At 42.8% G+C, this 17,081-nt stretch overlaps 1 protein-coding gene across 1 annotated transcript; it reads left to right on the top strand.

Moving 5' to 3' along the window:
- Window positions 1–2,759: 2,759 nt before the first annotated feature.
- Window positions 2,760–4,710, top strand: LOC124133524 (proline-rich extensin-like protein EPR1). The gene is made up of 2 exons (XM_048401028.1): window positions 2,760–2,809; window positions 3,111–4,710. The coding sequence occupies exons 1-2, from the start codon at window positions 2,760–2,762 to the stop codon at window positions 4,708–4,710; spliced, it is 1,650 nt and encodes a 549-aa protein (XP_048256985.1).
- The last annotated feature ends 12,371 nt before the right edge of the window (window positions 4,711–17,081 follow it).

The raw sequence follows: 17,081 nt of genomic DNA, 5'->3' as shown, positions 1-17,081 counted from the left end.
TGTTTTCTGAGTAACTTTCCTTCAAAAGATTCTGCCCTGGTTGTGTCCTTGTGACATACGCGTTCGGGCATCGTGTACATTAATATATCTGATTTCATTTTACTTATGAATCCACATGTTAATATTTCAAAATTTAAAGCTGAAAAAAATAAATCAAAGAGCATCTCTCCCACTCTGGATCAAGTTACGTTTTGTGACATAAGGCATAAGGATATGAAATTTACTTTCGCGCCGTCTTAAATGTACTGACTGTAAAGTTTATTTCCCTTATTCGTTTGCATCAGTATATGTTCAAAAAGTTCTGAGTACATACAACATATACTACAGTACTGTTTTCTGAGTAACTCCTTTCAAAAGGTTTGCCCTCATTATACAGAAAGTAGAAATAAATGGATCCCGAATTATTACAACTGCCCTTCGGGCCAAAACTTACCGAATTGATTGTCAACAAAAATAAACATATAGAAAGTTATTGCCTTGTACTTATAAAGAAACTTATATAAATTGAAAATACGTATTTAAGGATAAGTGTTGTTAAAACGTTATCCACATACTGTAAAATATGTTGTTGTTTTTATAAATTGTAATCTTTGCCATGTGGCCTCCAGTTCTGAAATAAAAGAAACCGAAAAGAAGGAAACATAAAAGGTTCTTGGAGGACATTTCCAAATTCCAAATTCCAAATTTCAAATTTCAACATCCCATTTGACGCATCAGTAAACAAATATGCAATTACCTATATTGACTTGTACCATATGTTCCCGTGGGCTTTATTTGGGTGAAAATATTACTTCTATTTCTTATGATTTTGGAAAAAGTTATGTTGCTTCAGGTGCATCACCAGACCGAAGGTTGGCCATGCGACTTCGATGGAGCCAACCATAAGTGCAAACATTTTTAACCTTTTTTCAATGCTGATCATTTTACACTTACTGTGGCGTTGCCTAGTGGACAAAGCGTTTGCTCGTCACGCTGAAGACCCCGGTTCCATTCCCCACATGGGCAATGTATGAAGCCCATTTCTGGTGTCCCGCTGTGATATTGCTGGAATATTGCTAAAAGCGGCGTAAAGCCTTACTCACTCATTTACCATGAAACCTTTACAATAATATAAAAAAAATGTATAAATAATAAAAAGTGCACCACGGGAATGTAAAGTTTTCTTTTTAAGATTTCTAATCTACTCCATGGAACATGAAACTCTGGAAATGTTTAAGTTGCAGGTAACATGATTGTTTGTTTGTTTATTTGTTTGTTTGTTTGTTTGTTTGTTTGTTTGTGTAACGCCACACTCAGCAGTATTCCAGATATATGACGACGGTCTGGACGAGACAATCAAGTAATTGACATCATGACCATCGATCCACGAAATTGGGATACATCAATCAAATCAACGAGCCTGACCCCCCGATACAGTTAGTCGCCTCCTACAACAAGTATAGTCGCCTTTTAGGGCAAGCATTCGTTGCTGAAGACCTATTTTACCCGGATCTTCACGATCTGTCTGATCTGTACGCGATCATAGATGTTTATCGTATTTATTCAATGCCAATACTAAACGTCAAAGCCTGAGAACAACAAAATCATAGGAGTGGATTACTGTACATCAGTGATGACCCGGTGCTCGGTGCTCGCGAAAAGGTGATTTGATCAGAGGAATAATGTCAACCTGATACTGGTTGATATGTCCACATGATATTTGTTTGCCCCAGTACCATGTCTATGTGGTCTCATCAAAAGTAGCATGTTTATGGAAATATGAAGCTGAAGCCATGGGACCCGGCTAAAACGTCCGACCTATCCATGGAAACATAACTCAAAGCGCCCCACAGCGACACCTCGTCTCCCAGGTTATTTCGAGAGTGTATTAAAAGAAGAGCATGGCCATGGCATTATTGCATCCTATTCCGCAATTGTATAATGTGATTTTGAAACTCAAGACTGATGAGCACAACGCAAATAGGAAATGAAGTACGCCAGACACATGAGACAAAAACCATTAACCAAATCGACAGAACCGATGTCCATGTAAATGTGTACGTAACCAATTAGTCATAATCTGGCACATGTGTTGCTGCATCAGCTATTGAAATGTGTTCTGAAGACGCACCAGACGGCCAGTATTGTCCAGTAAAATGTGCAACCAGGTATATAGTTGACAAAAAAAAGATTGTAACTTAACCAGTAATAAAAGTAAAACGTGCAAATAAATCAGGTTGTGGCGGAGATTTCAGCGAGAGCACTGATTAAATTAAACTAGACTTCCAAACATACGAGGATTGGCTGAAAACGTGAGTGCGTGCGTGCGTGCGTGCGTGCGTGCGTGCGTGCGTGCGTGAGTGTTTGGCTGTTGCACTAGACCGAACCAATGCCGGTTATATGATGTTATTCCTTGCTTCAGTTTAACATGGGTACCCCAACCAGTGTACCGACTCACAGCCGACCTTGCTTAAGGTTCCAGACTTCGGTTCACCGCTATCAGGGGGAACGGGTGGCCCAGTCGTCTAAGTCGCCGCGATTCGCTGTGCAGAGTTGCGTCCCTTGGGCACGCCAGACACCTATGATTGTGGGTTCGAATCCCGGTTCGCCCCAATTATGTTTCTAGGTTTGTCAGCACCATACCCGTGCTCGTGGGTTTCACCGAAGTGGTAAACTGGTTTTCGTCCCACATTAAGCTGACACGCCGTGATATAACTGGAATGCTGTTAAAAGCGGCGTTTAAACCAAACTCACTTACTCACTCACCGCTATCAGCCAATATGGCCACTAATTGTGCTACTCTGTTTGGTAACTGCGTGGGAATATCAAGGTAAAACTTATTAAAGGTGTTTTTATCAACCAGGACAATGCACCTGTGCACAGGTCTATTAATATAAGCATCCTACGTATTCCCTAGATTTGGAACCATCTTCCCACCTCTTCCCACACTTGAAGAAATAGCCTTCAAGCGAGCATTTTGCACATTTTAATGACGTTATTTCTGTTTCACTGTCACGTCTCACCTTCCAATCTCACTCTCTAGGCTCCTTAAGTCTCACCTTCCGATTTCGCCTTTCCGTCTCACCTTCCCGTTCCATCCACCCATCTCTCTTTCCAATTTCACCCTTTAGTCTTACCCTCCTGTTTCACCTTCCCATCTCGTCTTTCCGTCTCACCTTCACGTTCATTCCTCTCATCTCACTTTTCTCGTCTCACTCTCTAATCACACACTCCAACCTCACCTTCCTGTCTCTCATCTCACCCGTCCCCTTACCCTCCCGTCACACCCTCCCGTCACAACCTCCCTTCACACCCTTCTTTCACACCCTCCCGTCTCCCCTTCCTGTCTCCCTCCGGTATCTCATTGTCCCGCCTCACCCTCCAGTCTCACCCTTCCGTCACATCCTCCCGTCACACCCACGCTTCACACCCTTCCGTTACACCCTCCCTTCACACCCTCCCTTCACTCCCTCCCGTCACACCCTCCCGTCACACCCTCCCGTCATACCCTCCCGTCACACCCTCCCGTCTCCCTTCCTGTCTCCCTCCGGTATCTCACCATCCCGCCTCATCCTCCCGTCACACCCTCCTGTCTCCCTCCGGTATCTCACCATCCCGCCTCATCCTCCCGTCTCCCCTTCCTGTCTCCCTCCGGTATCTCACCGTCCCGCTTCACCTTCCCGTCACACCCTCCCGTCTCCCATTCCTGTCTCCCTCCGGTATCTCACCGTCCCGCCTCATCCTCCCGTCTCCCCTTCCTGTCTCCCTCCGGTATCTCACCATCCCGCCTCATCCTCCCGTCACACCCTCCCGTCACACCCTCCCGTCACACCCTCCCGTCTCCCCTTCCTGTCTCCCTCCGGTATCTCACCGTCCCGCTTCACCTTCCCGTCACACCCTTCCGTCACTCCCTCCCGTCTCCCCTTTCTGTCTCCCTCCGGTATCTCACCATCCCGCCTCATCCTCCCGTCACACCCTCCCGTCACTCCCTCCCGTCTCCTCTTCCTGTCTCCCTCCGGTATCTCACCATCCCGCCTCATCCTCCCGTCACACCCTCCCGTCACACCCTTCCGTCACACCCTCCCGTCTCCCCTTCCTGTCTCTCTCCGGTATCTCACCATCCCGCCTCATCCTCCCGTCACACCCTCCCGTCACTCCCTCCCATCTCCTCTTCCTGTCTCCCTCCGGTATCTCACCATCCCGCCTCATCCTCCCGTCACACCCTCCCATCACACCCTCCCGTCACACCCTCCCGTCTCCCCTTCCTGTCTCCCTCCGATATCTCACCATCCCGCCTCATCCTCCCGTCACACCCTCCCGTCACACCCTCCCGTCACACCCTCCCGTCTCCCCTTCCTGTCTCTCTCCGGTATCTCACCATCCCGCCTCATCCTCCCGTCACACCCTCCCGTCACTCCCTCCCGTCTCCCCTTCCTGTCTCTCTCCGGTATCTCACCATCCCGCCTCATCCTCCCGTCACACCCTCCCGTCACTCCCTCCCGTCTCCCCTTCCTGTCTCTCTCCGGTATCTCACCGTTCCGCCTCATCCTCCCGTCACACCTTCCCGTCACACCTTCCCGTCACACCCTCCCATCACACAATCCCGCCTCACCCTCCCGTCACACCCTCCCGTCATACCCTCCCATCACACCCTCCCGTCACACCTTCTCGTCTTACAGTACGGTCGCTTCCTTCAATCTCTGCCTTTTGTTGACCGCCTCCGTGGTCTAGTTGTAGGGCGTCGGGGGTTCGATTCCCGGCCGCTTCATTCCAAAAGACGTTAAAAGATGGCACTTGTTGTTACCTGCCTGGCGCTCGGCATTAAAGGGCTTAAACATGCACCGGTTTGCTCAGAGTCAGTATACTGTGTCTGAGTGGGGTATTCATGTTAAACTGCGGCATGGTATCTCAGTGGGCTAGCACTATAAAATCGGCATTAGCCCGGACTAGTACAAGCAGCCACACACACGCACGTGCATGCACGTCGCGATATAAGTGCAACAATCTTGAACGCGACATTAAACCCAATTTCACCTCACCTCACCCTCCTGTTAAACCCACACGTCATCTTCCCATCTCGTCCTCCCTTCTCCCCCTCCTGGCTCATCTCCCATCTCGACCCCCTATGACACCACCCCGTCATGCCTTGCAATGTATATTGTGAATATTCTTCTTGGTCTATAGGGATACAGATAGAAATAGATACATGTTTGTTTGTTTGTTTGTTGTTTAACGCCGCAGTATTCCAACAATAGGACGGCGATCTGTAAATAATCGAGTCTGGATCAGACAATCCAGTGATTGACATCATGAGCATATCGATCCACGCAATACGCTGGGATACGATGAAATGGATCAACCAAGTCAGCGAGCCTGACCACCCGATCCCGTTAGTCGCCTTTCACTGTAAGCATGGGTTTGCTTAAGGCTTATTCTACCCCGGATCTTCACGGGTCAGACATTTAATAAATACGTTGCTGTTAGTATGTGGACACGAATAGATAGATACATATATATGTGTCATGTATGGAATGTTTGTTCTTCTACAGTTACAACTATATTGCATCATTTAAGAATGATTTAGACTTGTAAGAGTGAGTGAGTTGGGTTTAACGCCGCTTTTAACAGTATTCCAGTTATATCGCGGCGTCTCAGCTTAATGTGGGAGGAAAGCCCGGAGTGATGCAGGTCTCAGACGCTTACCACTTTGGTGAAACCCACGAGCACGGGTATGGTGCTGACAAACCTAGGAACATAATTCGAACCCACAATCATAGGTTTCTGGCGCGCCCAAGGGACGCAACTCTGCACAGCGAATCGCGGCGCCTTGGACGACTGGCCCATCCGTGCACCCAGACCTGTTATAATCTATCCATTATAACGGACAAGTAGAACAAAACAGTGTAGCTCTTGAATTAGCACAGTGAATTACGGATCTGTTTTCACCGATTAGCTGTAAAAGATGTTCTTCAGCCTGGGAATAGTTAAAGCGGACGGATTACATATTTTACCATAACTCTCATCTTGACGTGTGTGCATATCCCTGAAATAAAAAAGGAACAAGGATCAACATGTTTTCTACAAATAGAAATCAGGGAGACGTGTGCTAACAGAGTAACCCCCATTGCACCATATGCGATCCATGATTCTGGAACGTTGTTATGAGAGCAATGAACACTATAATGGCTGTACCAACAGTTCACTCAGAATGGATGTACTTCCGTTATTGGGTATTCGTTACCCCTTTTCTTGATTGATACCAAGTTCATTGACGATTGAGTTTTATGTTTATTGCGGCTTGTAAGAAACACCTCAACGTGTTACCTGACATATAACCCTCGGGCATAGATAACTTTCATTCGTACACATGCTTGAAATGTCATTGTAAGACTTCTGGAACACTAGAGGCAATTCAGAGTTGCGTCTCTTTGGAACTTATGATTGTGGGCTCGAATCCCGGTTCGCCCCGATTATGTTTCTAGGTTTGTCAGCACCGTACCCGTGCTCGTGGGTTACAACGAAGAGATAAACGTCTAAGACCTGCATCACTTTGGGTTTTCCTCCCACATTAAGCCGACACGTCATGATATAACTGGACTATTGTTAAAAGCCGCGTTAAACACAATTGACTCACTCACTCTAACCATGTTCCCCGTGACAGCGTCGTAAACACACACGACGACTGTATGTCGAATCGTCTTGTTATTCCAGCTTCAAAGCGAGTCTCAGAGCATGGGTATCCTCAACCCTTTATCTGCGTCGTACATGAAATTGTTCTTCATTCTGATAGTCCCGTCAACACTTAACAGTGATTACCAGAAAGAACATTATTGGACTTCTTGTGGTTCGTAGATGTTATTGCTAAATTTCTAATAGAGAGGTCCACCAACGAATATCGGTCAGCAATATTTTTGCCTTAATTAAGTTTGCAACATTATAATACTTCCGTTGGGAGGAATTAACTTTAAGCAGATGTAAGCAGATGATATTAAGGTAGAAGATTATATTTTGCCATCAAAGCTCTCGGCTGTGTTTATTTCAAAGTGAACATAAAGTGGATTAAATCAAACAAATAATTCATTCCAGAGATATTTTATGTGCTTCAATATTCCTTTGGGGTGAAGCAGTCTATTTGACGAGACCCAAACGTGTGTTTGTTCGCATCATGCAATCTAAGCTTTAACTAATGATAATACATTTTGAAAGAAATTTTAGGCTACGCTACGTGACGACCATATACTAATATTACATTTTGCGGCTGTTAAACAAAAACATGAAGAAATGATTGATTGATTGATAAAAGGAAATGATAAAATAGAATAAGATTGATAAAGGAAAGCATTGCTTCAGAAAACATGTGTGTTGACATTTTTTGTACTGAAACATAATTTCATCGAAGTAACATAATTTCATAGAATGATTAAAGAGCTACAATGCCAGAAATTACAATTAGTGACTTTCCGACTGATGCGTATTTCGCACAAGGACCCGGCCAGGCCATTTAATGTGTTTCCGAAAGGGGCGAAAGTGGTGTGTGCAACCCAAGAGGGGGCTTTAGGGGTTGCTTATATAGAATTTGGGAATGTGTGTTAAACATGTGTGTTGACATTTGTTGTACTGAAACATAATTTCATCGAAGTAACATTTCATATAATGATTAAAGAGGTACAATGCCAGAAATTACAATTAGTGACTTGGACTGTGATAACGGTAATCATTAACTCTGAGATTCATATTCATCATAACAAGCAGGTTTAAATTGACTTAAATCAGACATGGTATGGCTGCTTATTGTCCCGAAACAAGTGTCATTGCGAATGATGTACTAAGCAATAAATACGACGTCATATATACGACGTCATCAAGTTGCGAGCGCATGTTCGAATCTCCAGAAATGACGTCATGATAAAACAATGTTTTATCGTGAAATAAACCACACTTCGTTCTTCATTGTTTTTTTGGGAATTATCGCGTAGCTATCTTAGATAGATAGATAGATAGATAGATAGATAGATAGATAGATAGATAGATAGATAGATAGATAGATAGATAGATACGCATCTAGATAGATGGTGACGCACACGGTGTATTAACTATTTTTTTGTGGAAAGACATACTTTCTTTCTTCCTTTGACAACATACATTCATAGCGCAGGCAGCTAGGGGCGGGGTGAAATGGAGTATAACGTCGCGTCCACGATTATTGCACTTATATAGCGACGTGCATGTATGTGTGTATGTGTGTATGGCTGCTTATACTAGTCCGGACTAATGCCGATTTATAGTGCTAGCACACTGAGATACCATGCCGCAGTTTAACATGAATACCCCATTAAGACACAGTATACTGACTCCGAGCCGACCAGTCCTTGTTTTAGCCCCGTAATGCCGAGCGCCAGACAGGGTAACAACAAGTACCATCTTTAAACGTATTTTAATGTCGCGGCCGGGGATCGAACCCCGGACTTTCCGTTCTCCGGGCAGACGCTCTACCACTAGACCACGGGGGCGGTCCCGCGGGCAGCTGGAATAAAGACATCCAGTTACCATCGTGGTAGATGTCATTTGTGGACTTGGATATTTCAGCTTTTAATGGACACAAGGCCTTATTGGTATAACTAGATATGACAGTGGTGCGAGTATGACCATCCTTAATGCTTTGAATACGTAGTGATTTGATCAATCGTGGTTAATATTTATGTTTGAACAGTAGGTGCGACCATTGGCTATGCTTGGAAGGTGAGAGGGGATGTTAGTTGAGATTTGTTTGGAAATAAAAAAACAAATAGTTCGCTGGACATATGTGTTCTGTAGCAAAGTGAATTGCTAGTCTAAAAATATTTTTGCGCTCCTCCTTGATGCCCTGATTGAAGACCAATTGTGTCTCAGAGAAACATCTTTCCAGAACCCAAAATTGGTGCCATCCGAAAAGAAAGAAAGTGGCTTTAGAAATGTCATAGTGCTAAGGTTGGTCACTTTTGATTCAATAATTATATAAAAGTTAACTGTGGTTATAGTCTTCATTGTGTTAAATTTCGGTAGACGCAGATTGATGTATTCAGTCAGTCACACATGTGAAGGTCGAAGCGATCTAGAAAACTATATAACACAGCATGAAGCATCCTGGACACAATTTTATGGATAACAACTTCTGTACTTACTTACTTACTTTGGAGATTTAACGTGCGCTTTCCGACTGATGCGTATTTCGCACACGGGCCCGGCCAGGCCATTTAATGTGTTTCCGAAAGGGGCGAAAGTGGTGTGTGCAACCCAAGAGGGGGCTTTAGGGGCTGCTTATATAGAATTTGGGAATTTTGAGATTTGGAATAGATGCCGATGGGGTTGGGGAGGAAAACTAAGGGAGCTGAGTATGGTGGATGTTTGTTTGTTTATGTGATTTTGATTTGGTAGATTATTTTGTTTTTAGATGCGTTTTATTAGTTCCGTTTTGATTAAGAATACGCCTAAGGCCTTGAAGTTTTCTAGTTTATTTTGTCGGTTTAGTATTGCTTCTAGAGTGAGAGCCTTGCTTAGATTGAGGGTGGTTTGTAATGCGGTTCGATGTGTTAGGTAGTGTGTGCAGTGGATGAGTGCGTGTTCCGGGGTTTCTAGATGTTTGCAGTGTGGGCAGTTACCTGTTGTGTGTTTTATTGGGTTTTTTAGGTGGTTATTAATGATTGAGGGACATAGAACAGAATATATATAGTAGGTGGAGGATTAACAGTAAGGGATTAACAGTAACAACAATTGCATACATGAGTGGGATAACATTGGTAGGTGTTGACAACAAAGGAATGATGCTGTCACAACACGATGGACAGAGAACACATAGGTGGAAGCCAATAGGGACATGAAGCCAATAAACAGGATAAGAGATTATTGTTTGATGAGTTCATAGTAGGCGGGTGGGATGAAATAGCCTTGATCTCTGTTGATTGATGGCTTGAGGCGAAAGTGGACTGCTTCTGTTAGTTTTCTTTTAGTGAAATCATGGAGATTTCCGAAACGTCGCTATTTCACAGTATTAAAGAAGTTGTTATCCATACAATTGTGTGATCTTGTCATCCGTCAACTTCTAAGTAATGCCTATCAAACATTTTATGAAGCATCCTTTAGAGGATGGTCAGTAGTATCTCTCTCAGACTGGCACAATCACTACGTTTATAAGTATTTTCGGACTACTTATCATTTAGCATTTACTTCTTTGGATATCTTGGTAAAACTTCTTGGGAATCTTAATCTACCTTCTCGGGTTACGAACGCAAAGTATCTTATCAAGCGGATAAATTGAACATGGAGAAAATTTGTGACCATTCAAGGTCTCTAGAGTATTAAAACTGGCTAGCCCCGGTGTACCTCACCGACAAGATAACCCAAAGGGAGCTGGCCATAGACACTTTGTTTGGTTTCTTTGAAGGTCAATCATGTTCACTTTAATAATATACTATATTCATGTAACCATTTGGTTCATCTGTCAGCGATGTACAAATAAGATAGGTAACTCCCTTGTACTTACATAGATCTGAGCATAGGTCATTTGTAAAACAGCTTCAGCAAATATGTGTACATTACGACCAATGCCTAAAATGTACATATATCCATATACATATATTATACCATTCAGTAATGTGGATATGGGTGCTATTAGATAAAGTTTGTTTGAGACGGTAGTTCAGATAAATTTGAGATATGGCCTTCTGGTCCAGAGATCTCAAAGTATAAGAGAAACCTGCGCCGAAAATAGTTTGTTTGTTTGTTTGTTTAACGCCGCACTCAGCAATATTCCAGCTAAATGATGGCGGTCTGTAAGTAATCGTGTTTGAACCACATAATCCAGTGATTGACATCATGAGCATCGATCCACGCAATTGGGATACGCGCCTGACCACCCGATCCCATTAGTCGCCTCTTACGACAAGCATCGTCGCCTTTTACGGCAAGCTTGGTTTGCTGAAGACCTATTCTACCCCGGATCTTCATGGTTCGGGCCAAAAATAAATGATATATGCTTCGAAGTTACAGCCAACTCATGCTGTTGTTCACACTAAAATCTACATGCATTTGATACCGACATTGTGTTTAACGAGGCTTATCCGTAATTAAGATATATGTTATGGTAGTGGCATTTAAAAGACGTATTCATAATTAGGAGTAACCTAAAATAAGTGCCACCTAAGATTATATAAACTTTGTTCATTGGTATATTCACAGACTGACTTCAATATTGTTATTTGTAATTGGTTGTTTTATCACTTAGCTCATGATACATTTGTATTTCATGAAACTTACACTCAGAAAACATAGTTATTGTTTAATAGAACACTCTATAGTGATAACTGCTTCTTTTGTGGAAACTGTAAATGTTCTACATGACTTTGTACTTGTAAAACTTCAACATAAGTGAGATTTCATATTTTATTGTTCATTGATGCTATGGTAAAAAAAATCCCCAAAAAAGATCTGGCCGTATATAGACACTTTGTTTAGTTTCTTTGAAGATGGTGCCCGATCTCGAGCTGATTCCCCAAGGCTAATTCTAGATATTATGACGATTGGAATACGAAAGTGTCAAACTAAAAATGAATCTATGTGATTGCCTCTCCTGTGTCTTTGTCTGGTCATCTGGTTCAGCGTTAGATCTATTCTGTTTTGTTCATCAAGGGCTTAATTCAACGGAATTAACAAGATCCCGATGTCAGGAAGTGCGGTAGGTAATTGTCTTAGCTATTATAGACGATTGTGCATGCCACACTGCTGTCACCTATTGAAAATAGATCTGCACATGTGACTTGCAACTATGTCAAGTCAAGTACAGTTAGGATGACTCTAAGAATGTTTGTGGTGAAGAAACCCATGTCAAAGCGCCATGTTCAGAGAATGCATGGTTATGACAGAATGACAATCTCATTAAAATCAGATCTTAGTTCTCGCTACCGCTAAACAGAGATCTGAGGACATTCCACTACGGGTCACGTCAGAACAACCTTTCGCGAACTTTCACCAATCAATGGAGTGACTAACAAGAACATTCATGACCAACTCGTGTTATTCCGGGACAAGCCGAATAGCGACTCGTGCCACTCTCATGGCCATTTTGGCGACCGGGTTCCGTCTTAGCGCAAACGGGTATACCTAAAACAATTGTCAACTCGTTGCGTAATGGTTTACATATATTTCCCCTTATATTATACATATTTCAGATGCAATTTAAAGCACATCGGGACGTGCGGAATTATACAGTGTGATTGAACACACTTAACTGTGTCTTGGGTATAATTTTAGATGCAGGACATATGTAAAATCAAAAAATATTTCTGAGAGATTATTTGGTGAAGATCTTGAAATCATACGCGCATTCTGATTGGTTTGTCGTATTTTCGCACATAACATTCATCGATAGGGGGACGAGTCTTCTTGCAGGTTACGGAAAGGGGCGAGTGGTGACGAATGTAACAAGAAATCGACAATAGCCAATCAGAAGGCAGCTTATCGAGCTTTACGGCACGAGTTTCAAACTGGTGACTACGCTTCGAAACATATTTTGACATACACTCGATTAAAACATTAAAAACTGAACAAAACAACATTCTGGAATGGCTAATGGATGGTCTTGATTGTATGAATACAGACATAAAGCCCATAACTGTCGTTCGGAATACCCTGTGTGTGTTGTTTTCGAGGTTACAAGATCAAAAATCACATTCCAACCGTAACTTTCATGATCTGATAAGCGAGGCTCTGATTGGTCAGATGAAAGGTCGTTCTGACATGAGTGAGTGAGTGAGTGAGTTGGGTTCAACGCCGCTTTTAACAGTATTCCAGTTATATCACGGCGTGTCAGCTTAATGTGGGAGGAAAGCCCGAAGTGATGCAGGTCCCACGAAACCCACGAGCACGGGTATGGTGCTGACAAACCTAGAAACATATTTGGGGCGAACCGGGATTCGAACCCACAATCATAAGTTTCTGGCGTGCCCAAGGGACGCAACTCTGCACAGCGAATCGCGGCGCCTTAGACGACTGGGCCACCCGTGCCCCCGTTCTGACATGACCCGCAATTGGATGTCCTCAGATCTTTGTTTAGCGGTAGCGAGAACTATAATATGAGTTTAAAGAGATTGGATAGAATGACTGCAGGGGTTACAGGAAGAAGGCGATATTGGCATTGGACGTTTAATCGATTAAACTTGACCGGAAACGTGATTGTTCTTCTGAGAGGCTGGAAGTTAAACACCCCCGCGTGTTTGTCAACCGAAAATCGACGCTGCTTGACCAGAACATCACTGGTGGGCATTTACCTGGACCATTCAAAAAAGCGATCGTAGAACTTTAACAACTGTAAAGCCATTTCTTAAAAGTTCGACTTACGATTGTGGTATAATTAGGAAGGCTACTTCACCATTAAATTAAATTTCTCATGTCCACGATGATTGGTTTTGACGTATATAAATCTATGATTGGTTTGAAAGTATGTGTGTGTGTCTGTGTGTGCCTGTGTGTGTCTCTGTGTGTGTCTGTGTATGTGTCAAGTTTGATGCTGCGTCAAATGTGGAAATGTCCTCCACATGTCAACCATAAAACTTCTGAGAAAGAGTCGTATGGCGCTCTTTGATGCTTGATTCTACCTAAAAAAAGTTGTGACATCTATACACCAAGGTACTCCTTATTATTAATATTCATAGTAATTGCAATTATGTTCCATAACCATATGATGGCTGTGTAAAATCAAACAGCCACGAAATGACTCGATCCATCATTAGCATTACTTAAATTTTCTTTACTGAGGTCTTGAATGTTGTTACCTTGAGCAAACAACTTCGGAGCAAGAGTTGTATGACGCTCTTTCAAATCTTGGTACAAAGAGCACACTCGATTGTGCCTCAAAAGGTGTGAACTGTAGACAACAAGGGAAGGAGCTGCAGGAATATTGCTGATATAAAGGGAAAGTTTACTATTGAAACGTTGAAGTCATCCCTCATGTCATACAATCTTATGGAGAGTCTATTGTCACTCTGAATCTTTGTTCAGAGATCTAAATATGAAACAGATAAAGCGGTCTCTCTTGTCTCCTTGATTTCTAGTTCAGGTGGGTAAATCAGTGGAAGGGAATTGACTATTTGAGGGGTATTGATTATTGTCAGATCATCGATAGACCTGAAGCTGAAGTTAAACGTCTTGGCCAAATTACCTTTTTTGACTTTGCCAATCCGAGAAGAATTCTGATTTATCTGCATAAAGAAACAGATCAGTAAGAAGGAGGGCACGATTTGTGCCCATGGGAATACCTCCTTCTTGCCTAAATGTCTTACCTCAAACGTTAACATAGATGTTATCAATGAGGAAGTCCAGCATTGCACATATTGTTTCACAGTAATCTTCAGATGGGATTTTGACAAAGAGACCAGAAACCTTACTATATTTATGGTCACCACGTTTTGTAAGAAATTCAACAAGATTGTTAAAGGTTAGGCAAATCCTTTGAGTTTTTTTAGACTCTGCTTGTGTAAATACCTTTCTGTGAATATAGACAAAGTCCTTCCGTGATTGTACTGATGATTATGGCTACTCTTTGAGACAGGCATTTGGTGGTGCATTTGCTGGACCTAGCAATCCATTACAAAAGAGGAATGAACAATGTCTTCAGGTTTTAGAGACATGCCAACAGTTCATAGAACTGATGAATTGTTTTTTGCAAGATTTCTTCCTCATTTCACATACTGGCCCATAAAAAAAGAAACGCACAGGTACATTTTTAGTAAATTTATTGTACCTAATAAAGTCGATATATTAAATTTAATATCATAGATACAAATATGAAATTTTGGAGCTCGATAGTCACATGTTGTCGTTGTACAAAGGCATTGAAAACTGTTCATTGTCATGTCACATACAGCCACAAGGTGGCGCTGAACTCAGTATCTTGTGTGACCGCCCCGGGCAGTAATCACGGCTCTGCATCTCCTCGGCACTGACTGGATAAGTGTACGGAAGTGTGGGGAATTCTGCGCCATTCTGCTTGTAACGCGTTGGTCAGTTATGGGGATGTCTGTGGCGTATTCTGACGTTGACGTACACGTCGATCGAGTTCATCCCAGAGGTTATCGATTGGGTTTAGATCTAAAGATCTCGACGGCCAGGGCAAGGCCTTGATGTTAGCATTATGAAGTCAGTCTACCGTGACAGGAGCTGTGTGCGATGGAGCGTTGGCCTAGCGGTTAATGATTGGAAGAAGGTGAGGTTGAAGAATTTGATTCATGTAGCGATTTGCTGTCAAATCTCCCTGAACCACAACCAAGTGCGATCTCGTGATGTAGGATATGGTAAGGATATGGTAGGGTGGTAAGCCTTGGTCGGCCGGTTCTCGGACGGTCTGCAGTGGAATTGAAGTGTGTGTATCGGTCATAAAAGCGGCAAACGGTGCTGTTGTGGACGTTGAAGTGGCGTGAAAACAGAAGACTGCGATTCCCCTCTTTGGATACGTCCTATGGCGATGTTCCGATCGACAGCGCTGAGTTTCGGCATTTTCGAACTTGAAAAATATTGACAATTAAATGACAAATTATTAGCTTATGCTTGCCTTTTTATAGCCACTACCACGAGTTACGAATGTCATAACGTGCACGTGCATTTTGCTTCACTGTAATCCTCCGTGACATTTTTGAACAAGTGTGAAAACAATGCCGTTTAAGACATTGCAAATCGACAATGGCTGCGTTTTGACGCACCGTTTGTCGAATATCAGGCCATCAAAATTTTCCAATAACATATATCCAGTTTATATACCGGATTTTGTGTGTAGTCAGGTTCAATGAACTACATACAACCTGTGCGTTTCTTTTTTTAAAGATCGTATGTGGCATTATTTGATATGTCACTAATACCAAGTGTTTTGATCAAACAATCAATGTAGTGATGCTGACATATAATGGTTATGTTATTTGAGGCCTTGTCAGTGGGAACAGCTACAAACTTTTCATGTAGGACAGCCAGACTTTGGATGACAGCTGGCTGGGACAGAATGGGTTTATTCCAATTCTGTGTTCTCTTTTACAGTTTGTGCATTCTACCAATGACATCAAAACGCACTGGCTTAACCCACTCTGAAAGATATTCAACAGGTTCTTCTCGTTTGGTCCATTTATTGGCATATACGTCTACAGCATCCATATTCAGTTGTGATCCCAATTGGTTGGAGTCTGCTCGTGATATTTTGGTCCTTATTTGGATAACTGATGAAGATTGGTGTTGTCAATAATAGAAACGTCATACATGACAATATGACCATCAGGCTGATAGCAGTATAATACTCGGCAGCCACAAGTAGTGGAATGTACATCATAAGCTGACAACTCCGCGTTCTGCAGCACTTTCCTATAATTGATACTTGGATAAAATGGTTGAAATTGTTAAGATAGCTAAAGAAGATGTAAAGAAATATGACCAGAGGCTGTAGGTTTTGTAATCTATCTCAACGCTTCAAAGCGTGAATAGAGGCCTCAGGCAAGAAACACATTTTATGCAAATTGTATGAGTGGCGGCTACTGCCGGTAGGACAGGACATGCCTCCCCTTTTCGCGATTACCTGGTGTCATTGAGACTGGCCGTTGGGAGGGCATCCCACGAGAATATCGCACATGTAAGCTTTGTACCTCCCCAGCCATAGCCGACGAGTTCCATTACCTCTTTAGATGAGAATATTTTGACCAGCAAAGGGGTGAAGGTGAAATGGGGTTTAACGTCGCGTCCAAGATTATTGCACTTATATAGCGACGTGCATGTACGTGTGTGTGTTTGTGTGGCTGCTTGTACTAGTCCGGACTGATGCCGATTTATAGTGCTAGCTCACTGAGATACCATGCCGCAGTTTAACATGAATACCCCACTCAGACACAGTATACTGACTCCGAGCCGACCAGTCCTTGTTTTAGCCCTTTAATGCCGAGCGCCAGACAGGGTAACAACAAGTACCATCTTTTAAGGTCTTTTGGTATGACACGGTCGGGGATCGAACCCCGGACCTTCCGCTGACCAGCTAAGAAAAACATTACTTGATAATAGATATCAAAACTGGTCAAACATTATTTCCTTTAAGCATTTGA

Source organism: Haliotis rufescens, unplaced genomic scaffold (genome assembly GCF_023055435.1).
Source record: "Haliotis rufescens isolate VD_foot unplaced genomic scaffold, xgHalRufe1.0.p SCAF_20, whole genome shotgun sequence".
Lineage (NCBI taxonomy): Eukaryota > Metazoa > Mollusca > Gastropoda > Lepetellida > Haliotidae > Haliotis > Haliotis rufescens.
The sequence above is the reverse complement of the archived record's forward strand: the minus strand, read 5'-3'. Positions and strand labels throughout refer to the sequence as shown.